General features: G+C 35.8%; 1 protein-coding gene across 1 annotated transcript; it reads left to right on the top strand.

Annotated features, from left to right (window-relative positions):
- Window positions 1-6,742: 6,742 nt before the first annotated feature.
- On the top strand, window positions 6,743-12,486 carry LOC134252019 (uncharacterized). Its single transcript, XM_062734438.1, has 15 exons — window positions 6,743-6,816; window positions 7,143-7,199; window positions 7,324-7,450; window positions 7,752-7,841; window positions 8,060-8,247; window positions 8,695-8,743; window positions 8,945-9,044; window positions 9,237-9,367; window positions 9,738-10,214; window positions 10,339-10,640; window positions 10,734-10,910; window positions 11,039-11,187; window positions 11,598-11,724; window positions 11,952-12,087; window positions 12,140-12,486. The coding sequence occupies exons 1-15, from the start codon at window positions 6,753-6,755 to the stop codon at window positions 12,363-12,365; spliced, it is 2,400 nt and encodes a 799-aa protein (XP_062590422.1). The 5' UTR covers window positions 6,743-6,752; the 3' UTR covers window positions 12,366-12,486.
- Window positions 12,487-14,074: the final 1,588 nt, after the last annotated feature.

Raw genomic sequence — 14,074 nt, 5'->3', positions numbered from 1 at the left:
CTGGTTTATATACCCATCACCAGGGTCTGTTTTATATATCACTAGGGTTTGTATACCCATCACCAGGGTTTGCATACCCATCACCAGGGTTTGCATACTTATCACCAGGCTCAGTATTTTCTATCACCAGGGTCTGTATACACATCACCAAGGTCTGTATTATCTATCACCAGGGTCTGTATACCCATCACCAGGGTTTATATACCCAATACCAGGGTCTGTATACCCATCACCAGTGTCTGTATGCCCATCACCAGGGTCTGTATACCTATCACCAGGGTCTGTATACCTATCACCAGGGTCTGTATACCTATCACCAGGGTCTGTAAACCCATCACCAGGGTCTGTATTATCTATCACCAGGGTCTGTATACCCATCACCAGGGTGTATATTACCATCAACAGGGTTTGCATACTTATCACCAGGGTCTGTATACCCATCACCTGGGTCTGTATACCCATCACCAGGGTCTCAAACCCATCACTAAGGTCTATATACCCATCACCAGTTTCACTGTTATCTATCACCAGGGTGTATATTCCCATCACCAGGGTCTATATTATCTCTCACCAGGGTCTGTATACCCATCACCAGGGTCTGTATTATCTATCACCAGGGTCTATATTATCTATCACCAGGGTCTATATTCCCATCACCAGGGTCTATATTATCTATCACCAGGGTCTGTATACCCATCATCAGGGTGTATATTCCCATCACCAGGGTCTATATACCCATCACCAGGGTCTGTATACCCATCACCAGGGTCTGTATACCCATCACCAGGGTCTGTATTATCTATCACCAGGGTCTATATACCCATTACCAGGGTCTGTATCATCTATCACCAGGGTCTGTATACCCATCACCAGGGTCTGTATACCCATCACCAGGGTCTGTATTATCTATCACCAGGGTCTGTATACCCATCACCAGGGTCTGTATTATCTATCACCAGGGTCTGTTTACCCATCACCAGGGTCTGTATTATCTATCACCTGGGTCTGTATGCCCATCACCAGGGTGTATATTCCCATGTATATTACCAGGGTCTGTATACCCATCACCAGGGTCTATATTATCTATCACCAGGGTCTATATACCCATCACCAGGGTCTATATATCCATCACCAGGGTCTGTATTATTTATAACCAGGGTCTGTATTATCCATCACCAGGGTCTGTATTATTTATCACCAGGGTCTGTATTATTTATCACCAGGGTCTGTATTTTCTCTCATCAGGGTTTGTATACCCATCACCAGGGCCTGTATTATCTATCACCAGGTAATGTATACCGATTACAAGGGTTAATATACCAATCACCAAGGTCTGTATTATCTATCACCAGGGTCTGTATACCCATCACCAGGGTCTGTATTATTTATCACCAGGGTCTGTATTATCTATCACCAGGGTCTGTATACCCATCACCAGGGTCTATATACCCATCACCAGGGTTTGTATACCCTTCACCAGGGTCTGTAATAACTCTAACAAGGGTCTGTTTACCCATCACTTGGGTCTGTATTATTCATTACCAGGGTCTGTATTATGATATTATCCATCACCAGGGTCTGTATTATCTATAACGAGGGTTTGTATACCCATCACCAGGGTTTGTATACCCATCACCAGGGTTTGTTTACCCATCACCAGGGTCTGTATACCCATCACTAGGGTCTGTATTATCTATTATGAGGGTCTGTATACCCATCACCAGGGTCTCTATATTCTATCACGAGGTTCTATATACCCATCACTAGCTATTACCAACCATCAGGGTTTGCATATCTGTATACAGGATTGGCATTACCTTTCACGTACGAGGATCTGCATACTTATGAACAGGGTCTGTATACCGATCATTTGTTTCTCTGCATCATCAAGGGTCTATCACCAAGAGTTTGATTTACAAGAGTTTGGTTTTAATATCAGCTAGAGTATGTGCATTGCAGAGGATCTGTCAAGAGTTTCAGTATTCACAAGAGTCTTTGACTCTATATATCACGCAGGGTCTTTATCACTAGGGGTCTATGTATCACCAATTTTTGGTCTATGTATCATAAAAAATATGTATTTCACCAACGGCCTGTGTATCATTAAGGATATGTGTATCACCAAGGGTCTGTATTACGAAGGTTATGCGTATCACTGAGTGTATGTGTATCACAAGTGGCCTTATTCTACCAAAGGTATCTGTATCACAAATGGTATATGTTTAACCTTAGGTTTGTGTATCACCGAGAATGTTTGTATCACTAATGGTATGTGTACCACCAAGGGTCTATTTATCTGCAAGGGTCTGTCTATCACCAAGGTCTTGTGTATCACCTTGATTATGTCTATCACCAAGGCTATGTGTATCACCAACGGCTTGTATATCACAAGGGTCTATGTGTCACCAAGTGTTTATGTATTACCAAGGGCATGTGCATCATAAAGGGTCTGTCAAAAACCAAGAGTCTGTGTTTCACAAAGAGTTTCTATCACCAAGGGCACTATGTTTATCACCAAAGGTCTATGTATCACCAAGGTTATGTGAATCACCAAGGTTCTATGTATCACCAAGTGTTTGTGTGTATGACCGAGGATATGTGTATCAGCAAAGGTTTATGTATCACCTAGTGTATGTGTATCACCAAGGGTCTATGTATCACCAAGTGTTATCGTATCACCAAGCGTTTGTGTGTATTTCCTAGGATATGTGTATCGACAAAGGTTTATGTATCAACCAAGAGCCTGTATATTACCGAGGATATGAATCACCAAGGGTCTATGTATCACCAATGGTATGTGTATCACCAAGGGTCTATGTATCACCAAGTGTTATCGTATCACCAAGCGTTTGTGTGTATTACCTAGGATATGTGTATCGACAAAGTTTTATGTATCACCCAAGAGCCTGTATATTACCGAGGATATGTATCACCAAGGGTCTATGTATCACCAAGGGTCTGTGTATTACTAAGGGTCTATGTATTACCGAGGGTCTGTGTATCACCAAGGATATGTGTATCACCAAGGGTCTGTGTATTACTAAGGGTCTGTGTATTACCAAGGGTCTGTGTATCACCAAGAGTCTACGTATCACTAAGGGTCTGTATTAACAATGATCTGTATCACCGAGGGTCTGTGTATTACCAAGGGTCTATGTATCACCAAGGGTCTATGTTCACTTAGGGTCTGTGTATCACCTAGGGTCTGTGTATCAGCAAGGGTCTATGTATCACTTAGTGTCTTAGACCTTGGTGATGGGAATATAGACCCTGGTGATGGGTATGTAAACCCTGGTGATAGATAATATGGACCCTGGGGATGGGTATACAGACCCTGGTGATAGATAATACAGACCCCGGTGATGGGAATATACACCCTGGTGATAGATAATAGAGACCCTAGTTATGGGTATACAGACCCTGGTTATGGGTATTCAAACCCTGGTGATGGGTATACAGACCCTGGTGATAGATAAAACAAACCCTGGTGATGAGTATATAGACCCTGGTGATGGGTATACAGACCCTGGTGATAGATGATACAGACCCTGGTGATGGATATATAGACCCTGGTGATAGATAATACAGGCCCTAGTGATGGGTATACAGACCCTGGTGATGGATATATAGACCCTGGTGATGGATATATAGACCCTGGTGATAGATAATACAGGCCCTGGTGATGGGTATACAAACCCTGGTGATGGGTATACAGACCCTGGTGATAGATAATACAGACCTTGGTGATGGGTATACATAACCTACTGATAGATAATACAGACCCTGGTGATGAGTATACTGACCCTGGTGATGGGTATACATAACCTGGTGATAGATAATATAGACCCTGGTGATGGGTATACAGACCCTGGTGATAGATAATACAGACCCTGGTGATGGGAATATACACCCTGGTGATAGATAAAAGAGACCCTAGTGATGGGTATACAGACCCTGGTTATGGGTATTCAAACCCTGGTGATGGGTATACAGACCCTGGTGATAGATATATAGACCCTGGTGATGAGTATATAGACCCTGGTGATGGGTATACAGACCCTGGTGATAGATGATACAGACCCTGGTGATGGATATATAGACCCTGGTGATAGATAATACAGGCCCTGGTGATGGGTATACAGACCCTTGTGATAGATAATATAGAACCTGGTGATGGGTAAACAGACCCTGGTGATGGGTATAAGACCCTGGTGATGGGTATATAGACCCTGGTGATGGGTATACAGACCCTGGTGATGGATATACAGACCCTGGTGATAGATATTACAGGCCCTGGTGATGGGTATACAAACCCTAGTGATGGGTATACAGACCCTGGTGATAGATTATACAGGCCCTGGTGATGGGTATACAAACCCTGGTGATAGATAATACAGACCCTGGTGATAGATAATACAGACCCTGGTGATAGGTATACAGACCCTGGTGATAAATAATACAGACCCTGGTGATGGGTATACATAACCTGGTGATAGATAATACTTCAGACCCTGGTGATGGGTATACAGACCCTGGTGATGGGTATACAGACCCTGGTGATAGATAATATAGACCCTGGTGATGGGTATACAGACCCTGGTGATAGATAATACAGACCCTCGTGATGGGAATATACACCCTGGTGATAGATAATAGAGACCCTAGTGATGGGTATACAGACCCTGGTTATGGGTATACAGACCCTGGTAATAAATAAAACAAACCCTGGTGATGAGTATATAGACCCTGGTGATGGGTATACAGACCCTGGTGATAGATGATATAGACCCTGGTGATGGGTATACAGACCCTGGTGATGAGTATACAGACCCTGGTGATGAGTATACAGACCCTGGTGATAGATAATACAGACCTTGGTGATGTGTATACAGACCCTGGTGATGAGTATACAGACCCTGGTGATAGATAATACAGACCTTGGTGATGGGTATACAGACCCTGGTGATGAGTATACAGACCCTGGTGATGAGTATACAGACCCTGGTGATGTGTATACAGACCCTGGTGATGAGTATACAGACCCTGGTGATGAGTATACAGACCCTGGTGATGTGTATACAGACCCTGGTGATAGATAATACAGACCCTGGTGATGAGTATACAGACCCTGAGGATGGGTATACAGACCCTGGGGATGAGTATACAGACCCTGGTGATGGGTATATAGACCCTGGTGATAGATAACATAGACCTTGGTGATGGGTATACAGACCCTGGTGATGAGTATACAAACCCTGGTGATAGATAATATGGACACTGGTGATGGGTATACAGACCCTGGTGATGGGTATACAGACCCTGGTGATGAGTATATAGACACTGGTGATGAGTATACAGACCCTGGTGATAGATAATACAGACCTTGGTGATGTGTATACAGACCCTGGTGATGAGTATACAGACCCTGGTGATAGATAATACAGACCTTGGTGATGGAAATATAGACCCTGGTGATGGGTATGTAAACCCTGGTGATTGATAATATGGACCCTGGTGATGGGTATACAGACCCTGGTGATAGATGATACAGACCCTGGTGATGGGTATACAGACCCTGGTGATACAAATTACAGACCATGATGATGGGAACACAAACCCTGGCAATACATAAACAGAACTTGTTTATAACAGAAAAAGTAGGAATGAATGAATGAATAAATTAAAGAATGAATGAATGAATGAATAAATAAATAAATAGATAAATAAATAAGTAAATAAATAAATAAATAAATAAATAAATAAATAAATAAATAAATAAATAAATTAATTAATTGATAAATTAATAAATAAATAAATTTAAAAAAATAATAATAAAAAGGAATGGATATGATAAATTAATTATCTATTTATTAGTAAATCAATCATTTACTTAATTATTAGAAATAATAAATAAATAAATAGATAAATAAATAAATGAATATATAATAAATGAATAAATAAATAAGAAAGAAAGAAAGGAAGAAAGAAAGAAAGAAACCAATATAAAAAAATACACAATCAAGCAAAATATAAAGTAAGTAAAGAAATGAACAAACAAATTAAAATCTAAATGAATTAACACATAAATTATAGATTAATAAAAAAAATTATTAATTAAATAATAGAATAATTTATTAATAAATAGAGGAATTAATTACTCATTAGAATAATTAATTAATGAAGAAAAGAATGTATGAATAAATAAACAAACAAATAAATTTCCTGATGTAGTTACCTAGTTCAATAGTTCATTAATTATTAGAATTAAAAAAATAATTAAAGAAATAAAATAAATAAATAAATGAATGAATAAAAGATTTTAAAAAATAAATAAATACTAATTGCAAAGTTGACTTAATCATTCTTCTGCTTTTTAAATAATATTTTATTGAATTATGCATAAATTTCTGCATCTAAGAATAGCACTACTAGTTTTCATTATATATTCCGAATTTCCTCTCCTCTGTTTTCCGATCTCGATGTAAATTTGTTGCGCGCATGCGCTCTGCCTGGTTATAGAGGCTGGTTACGAGATCCAAAAAAGTATTCATATTATACCTCCAACAGCGCCAAACATGAATTAAGACCAGCGGATTCCTTTCAGCGTTACTATTTGAATAACAGTATTTTTTATTGTAAAAATTAACTTTTGAAACAGTTGTGCAATAAGTAATCTTTCATTTGCCTTTACAATGTGGAGAGTTAACCATCTCAAAATTTTCTTTGTTGATTGTAGTCATATCGTGGATTAAATGGCGAATACATTACATCTGACAGGGAATGCATCGGAATTGGATAAGCTGATCCAGAGCTTTGGTGGGTATATTTTTCATATCTGATCCAATGACCGATTGGCGTTTGCTCATACTTCCTCACCGTGTTTACATCAGTTAACACTGATGACTGATCAGTTTTATAGAACATAGTACAATGAAACCCTCTAATATTAAATATGATGGGTCTGAGAGAAAAAAAAACTTGAGGTATCAAATATCAAGGGTGCAAGATAATTACTGGTAGGTAATAATGCATGAAGAATCTAAAAAAAATGTTTGGGATGTAAACCGAACTTCTAGTTCTAAGAAATTTGATGTAGTGATGTTCAAGATATGGAAGTTCAACTGTACCTATTATTTTTTCAGAATTTGAAAACCAGCAATATGTGAAGCTGATAGAAGCTGAGAATCAACAGATTAATGGTATTATCCTGACAAATATCTCGTTAATTAAATATATTTGAAGCATACAGCAAAGTATAATATTTTTAAAAAAAACAAAACTTTTTTATTGTTTTACCATGTAATAAAGACATTTTTTCTCTAGCTTTGGAAAAAGATTTACTGGATAAAAAGGATACCATTACTAGACTGCAAGAGCAAATATCAAACTTTGACGAAGAAACAAAGAGGGCTCACAAACAATTTACTATTAATAGAGAAAATGTAGAAAAGTAAGATTTGAATTATGTCTGGAAAAATTGGATTACAAATTATGATTTTATTGTGAAATAATAGCCAAACAAAATATAAAAATAAACCTTGATTTAAAAACATGTGGTTAATAATACCCCCCAAAAAACATTGCAGAAACACATTTCCTAAATTCTGAGCACTTGGGATAAAATTTAAAGTTCTCAACTTTCTTCTAGTATTTCTTTAAAATTTCACCAAAAATTTTAAGATGCTTTTTTTCAGATATTGTGCAATATAAAATCTTTGAGTGTGTCTTTGAGTTTAGCTTAATTTTGACAGTTTGAAGAAAACAGCTGTTGTCTTAAAGGAGCATGAGGAGGCCCTACAGAAGAAAAATGTTGCCCTGTTTGAATTAGGACAAAGTGAGAGGTAAATAGAGGCAAATGTATTATGATTCATGTGAATTGTACATCAAATATTAATAATTCAAATAATTCAAAAGATGTAATAATGATAATTATTATATAAGAATTTGAAAAAATGTTAATGAATAAAATGTTCTTGGAGATTTTAAATATAAAAATAAGAAACCAAAGTTTAAGAGAGAAATGCAACATAATAGATAATTTAAATTGCTGTTTTTATAGTAAAGAGAGATTCCAAATCCTTGAGCATTACAAGAACATATGGAGTGACTACGAGGCTAAATACAAGAGCTTTCCTCTGGCTAAGACTTTGGACAGTCTTCAGGCAGAAAACGCACAACTGGAGGCACAGCTGAAACAAGAGCAAAACCAATGTGGAAAACTACGGGAGAAACTGGCTGATTTAAGTGGTATTACATACATTTGTATCATTGGGTTTGTCTGTTTATTTCTTTTTTTTCCTGTTTGTCACACATTTGTGTTTCAGAAGCTACATTTCATAGTATTTTATACCTGTTTCTGCATGGTACATGAGACTTTATCAGATTAGTCAGTCAAAATAACAATTCTCTTCCTCATCATTTTCATCAACTTAAATGACACAAAAATAAGTTTTAGTAAATCAAAAGTGAATTACAGTATTTGGCTAGAATATGTTCAGCCCTCTTAATTTTGATTGTCCTCAAAACACATTCTCCCAGTTAAGATTAAGAATTTTTGGATCTTTTCTCAGTATGTTATTAACTATTTGACTTTTGCTTGAAGAGATTTTTTTTATCCTCCCACATGTTGGAACTCCTGATGGTCCTCCTATTGACTGAAGAATAAATGACTTTCAATTATTTACTTTATTTTAGATGCAAGTTACCATGACGTAGGAAGATTTCATTCATTTGCTGTAACAATGTATCCTTTTTCTCACAATGTACAAGGGAAATTGAAAGCTTTCTTAATGAGATAAGATAAATCAGTATATATACTTACAACTTTTAGACAAATACTTCTGCTATGAAACCACATTGCAATGGCAAATAATTTGATTGAAAGGGTTTCTTACAAAATGAATTTTAGAAGAAAAGTTAGATTTCTGTACTTAATGATTGTTAGAGCTGGAATTAAACTGGAGACCAACAGTGTATTGAAAGAATATGAAAAGGTTATCTTGGACCTATTAAAAGCACAGGAAGAAAAGCAGAAACATCAAATGGTAAAAAAATTACAAAACTATGAAAATATTTTATTAAATAACAGAGATACATATATAATATGTAAAATTTCAAAAATAGTCATTTATATTATAAAAGTGAATGAAATACAAATATAGTATTTTTGTGTATTATTGTAATATATTGTATATCATATTACATGTATTTAAGTATTGTGTCTGTCATCCTTGCAGACTCTGAAGCATACCCACACTCAACCTGTGGCCATAATACACACAACACAGAGTAACCAGCAGCAAAATCTGTCCACCAGTCCTCAACAAGAAAACTCTGCTGATACACATTCTGATTCCATGCTTATAAGGTATTTACATAAATGTTGCTTTATATGATGTATGATGTGTCAGAACAAATCTGAATGAACATTAATTGACATTTACTGCAGCTTAGCTTAATAAATTTGTCCCTCACCTTTGAAGATTTTGATTAGCAAATTTATGTTAGTTTCAAATGTGTAAAATTCATAAAACTACAAAGGATGTAAAATAATTAGATTTAAACATTTCTAATGACCTTCCTCTTTAAAGAATCCAAATGACTGACTTTTTTTTTCCAAGTTGATTCAAAAAATGATAGTCCTCTAATACAAGTTATTTGAAAGTTACAATTCCATAGATATTTCAAATTACACAATTATAAATAAAACATTTTTTTGTGATATTCATTAATTCTAGCGTAATCAGACAGAGGGAGGATGATGAATCAGATGTCCCAATGCAAGTAACGGACAACTCCCAATCTACTCAAGAATCTCACAATGGAATTCAAACAATCCCTTGTGCTACTGGTTCATCAGAAGCTAACCAACAATACAGTCATGAGGAACCAATGCTTTGCAGCAGCTCAGGTGAAAAAATACCAAATAAAAAACCTTGTGGTCTACCTAGAGGAGAGGAGGTAATGATCTGTAATAAACAGGTCCAATTAGTCAATGAACAGGGCGACAACATCAAGACAGCGACTTGTTTTCCTTCCAAGCAGCCCCAATTACAGAGAACCATTCCAGCAATATCAAAGCCGGACAGAAGAGCCCCACCCCCACACAATAGTCCAATGATGCCTAAAGCATATCTACCATCACTAGCAGAAATGAGGGCAAAAGTTGCAATGCCAACTCCAAAGCCTAGTCCAAAACTTCAGACTGAAAGCAGGTGAAGATACCTAAATCTGTAAATTTATAGAGATGAGCACATTTCCTATTATTTTTGAAAAATATTTTTTGTTGTGTTGTTTTAGATTTTTAAATACTTTTGACAGTGTTTGTCTTTGTTACAGTTCAAAGAAACATCAGCTTCATATCCCATCCTTATCAAAACCATCAATAAGTCAAGCCGTCACAGTTCCATCAAATAAAGCTGGGAAACTAATGTCCAGTCAATGCTCAGAACAAATCCGGAAGCCAATTGCCAAAACTACAACAGTTGAAAAGTTACAGGCTTCCTTTGGTCATCAAGGTGAAGATACAATCCAATCAAATCTATGTTCCAGTGAAATTGCCAATGATAAAATGCCTCTCAAAGTCACTAAAATCCTTACTGCCCAGTCTGAAAGGCCAAAGATTTTAGAGTCTTGCAAAGGTAAAACCTGTAACAAAACTTTGTATCGAAAATGTATGTGAATTTCAAATATTGACTTAAATATTATTAAGAGTGATCAAAATCATTTTGTAGAGCAAAGAAATCCAATTTCTACATCAACAAAGATTAGTCCTCATAAAGTGGCTGCACCTGAAACTTCTCAAAGTGAAGAAATTGAAATGCAAGAGATGGAACCATCCAAGACAGCTACCACTCCTCATAGACCGATGTCAACCCTAGGGGATGTTAGCAGTGCCAGTTCTACACCAGGTGTGTTTGATCACACATGGATCTAGCTTCTTACGGTTTTTTTTCTTCTGAAAATACTGTATTTATAGACGTTATATAATTTTATGTAGTTCAAAAAGCATTTTAATAAAGCTTTCCTTTCTATCCAGAATCTTTGCAAGGATCTACAGCAAGTAGTGGTGGATTAAGTCCCTTTGATATGGCCAAACATTCTGAGAGAATTCAGATGTTTCACAAGTCCCCAGGCCTTCCACCTGGTCTTTATACTTCAAAGCCAATGTTAAATCCTACATCAGTGGTAAGCTTCATGTAGTCAAACGAAAAGCTTAAGTTATATTTTATTGTACATTTGGAATTGTTAAGAAGTGCATGTTGTACATGTATTAAGATCTTATATGCCTTCAAGTATTCTTCATGTCATAGCTTTATATATACAATGTACTGGTATAGATTTTCTTTAAGAAATGAAAAGTAACACAAGAAATATAAAGTCAGGTGATCGAATAGATGTTTATTTTGTCATTATCTTGCCAATGGTATAAAATGATATAAGACATTCAGAGAGAAGGATTACTCTCTGAAACACATTTGATATTTCACTCCCCTTGTTCAACCAATGAGCAATGAGCATTTTACAACTTGAAATACTTAATGCATGCAGACCTAGTGAAGTCACTGAGTTTTGACATCCACTTTTTTTGATTGCAGACAAATCCTAACTCAAAGATTGCAAATCCAGAGACTTCATCTTTTGTACTGCAAGAAACAAATGTAAATCCATTCAGTATGAATAAGTTCAACACATACGATGAAGGGAGCCCAAACCAGTGTTCAGGTACCTAGCATAACATCTATGGATGATTTATATTCCTGTGTTATGCATATTGTGAATTCATTATATAGCATTATATATATATGAAAACAACTTTATATTGTTTTGTGTTGCTTGCCGAAAACAGTTTACTCTGCTGTTAAAAATCAGTACCGGTATTTCTTTGTAAGTATTTCACTGTAACAATAATTTTAGAGTACATGACTTAAAACAATCATTTTATCTCTAAGGATTCAACGAGTTTAACCTTGGCGGAGAAGGATTCAGCTTTCAGAGCAATACAACTGGATCCCCTGGACCACAAGGATTCAGTTTTGACAATTCCACAGCAAAATCTGCAGAATCAAGAGGATTCAGCTTTCCCAGTCCTCAGAAAATTTCTTTCATCTTCAGGTATTTTATAATTATATTATAATATCAATACAACTGGATCCCCTGACACACAAGGATTCACCTTCGATGATTCCACAACAAAATCTGCGGAACCGAGAGGATTTAGCTTTGGAGATTCGTTCCAGTTTGGAGGGGAATCTGCTAAGGGAGATAAATGTGACAATTTTTTGTCAGTGTTTGGAAATGAAACAGGTGGTAGTCAAATGGAATCCAAAGAAACTAGTTTCTCTTTCTCCTTTGGTGGATTTTAGTTCATGTAAGAAGGAAAAACTTGTTCTTCATTGTTATCAATTGTTAATTTGTTGATGTGTATTTACAATTTTAATTTTTCCCAATTTACTGCTGTTATTAAACAATTACAAATTTTCACAATCTAGTTTATTTTATAAATCACCATATGATTGGTGGACATTTTCTTTAACACATTGTATCCCTGTTAATGTTATTTTTTATGCAAGAGGCCAAGGACCACAGTGCTAACCTGAGTCATTTTGGCCATGCTGTTATCATCCGATTTTTAAACCGATTTTTTGCCCTCTTTATTTCTACGAAAAGATTTGAATCCACAACTTGGCCCCACGGGGTCATGTTTGAAGAATACTTGACTCCACAGAGCTCAGGGTTGTTTGTTTTATGACCTTAATATTCAACAGAAAAATATTTTTTGAAAAGAGAACCACAACTTACAGTTCAAGTTTTTTGCTTTAAATGTGGAAATAGAATGAGCGTATTGGAAAAGTTATTGCCTCCTATTATATCTGAATTTACTTGAGGCCATATAGGACTTAAAAGTTTCTTATGTGTAACTCTTGCATATTCAAATGAAGCACATCTATATACATTGAAAAAAACAGTAGCCAATATCAGCAATAGTACTATTTATTTTATAACAAATAATAAAAATTCAATATAAATATTAAAATACTCCATGAAAATCTTTAAACATGACATTGCATCTTCAATCATAACAATAAGGGTTTTAAGCAGAAAATTCCATGTACATAAATGAAACAAGAATCTTGAAATTTGTTCAAAACAAGAAGCAATGAACCTTCTGCCAATTATTTTTCTGAGCACTGGATGGATTGCTTGGTGTACAAACATTGAAATAAAAAAAAAACAAAAAAACATTTATTTGACACATTCAATCACATGCAAAACAAAATCTTTGTTATTGTTGGATGCTTAAACATCATCAAAACACAAACCTGAGGCCTCATCAACAGAGCAAGAACTGACCAACATTTCTATTGGAGGTACAGTAAAACTCGTTTAGTACAAACACGGATATTGCGAATTCACAGATAGAGCAAAGTCATCTTGGATCTATATAAATATAATGAATTTGTTTAATAGTTATAACGAATTATGGATATAGCGAAGTAATTTCATAGGTCCCAGTGACTTCGTTATAACCGAACTTTGCTGTATAAAGAATTTTGGCCAGTGCTCCAAAATGTTCACTCTGTTGAACAGGCCTCCGATTTTGCTTCTCAATCTGGCTACATGTAAAGACTTGTAATGGAGATGTGCTTGGGGGAAAGGGTAACATTTAAACATGTTTAGATATTCATAGAAATGTTAACAAAAACTTGGTCCCTGTTTAATATTCAGATAAGTTTGGTTTTGTTTTTTGTAATAGTCAATTTGTTAGTTTCATTAAGTTTTTCTCTCTTGGTCAAAACTTCCAGTGCAATTGACATCATTAAGATATCTTATACAATCATTAGTGGAGTTATTCAATAATAATCACACTATCATCAGTTAAGATATTTGATAATGACAATAAAATCTGCTCTTTAACATGCCGTATATCCCATGTTTGCAAAATGGAAAGTTCTGCTCTCCAGAAAGTGGAATTTAAAAAAAAAACATTACATGTAAACATGTACATCTGTACATGTATTTACAAAATCAGAACCATTGTTTATGTATAATACAGTCAAACTTTGTTATCTCG

This window comes from Saccostrea cucullata, unplaced genomic scaffold (assembly GCF_032062105.1).
Source record: "Saccostrea cucullata isolate Sc308-1 unplaced genomic scaffold, CSIRO_AGI_Scuc_v1 ctg6, whole genome shotgun sequence".
Classification (NCBI taxonomy): Eukaryota; Metazoa; Mollusca; class Bivalvia; order Ostreida; family Ostreidae; genus Saccostrea; species Saccostrea cuccullata.
The sequence above is the reverse complement of the archived record's forward strand: the minus strand, read 5'-3'. Positions and strand labels throughout refer to the sequence as shown.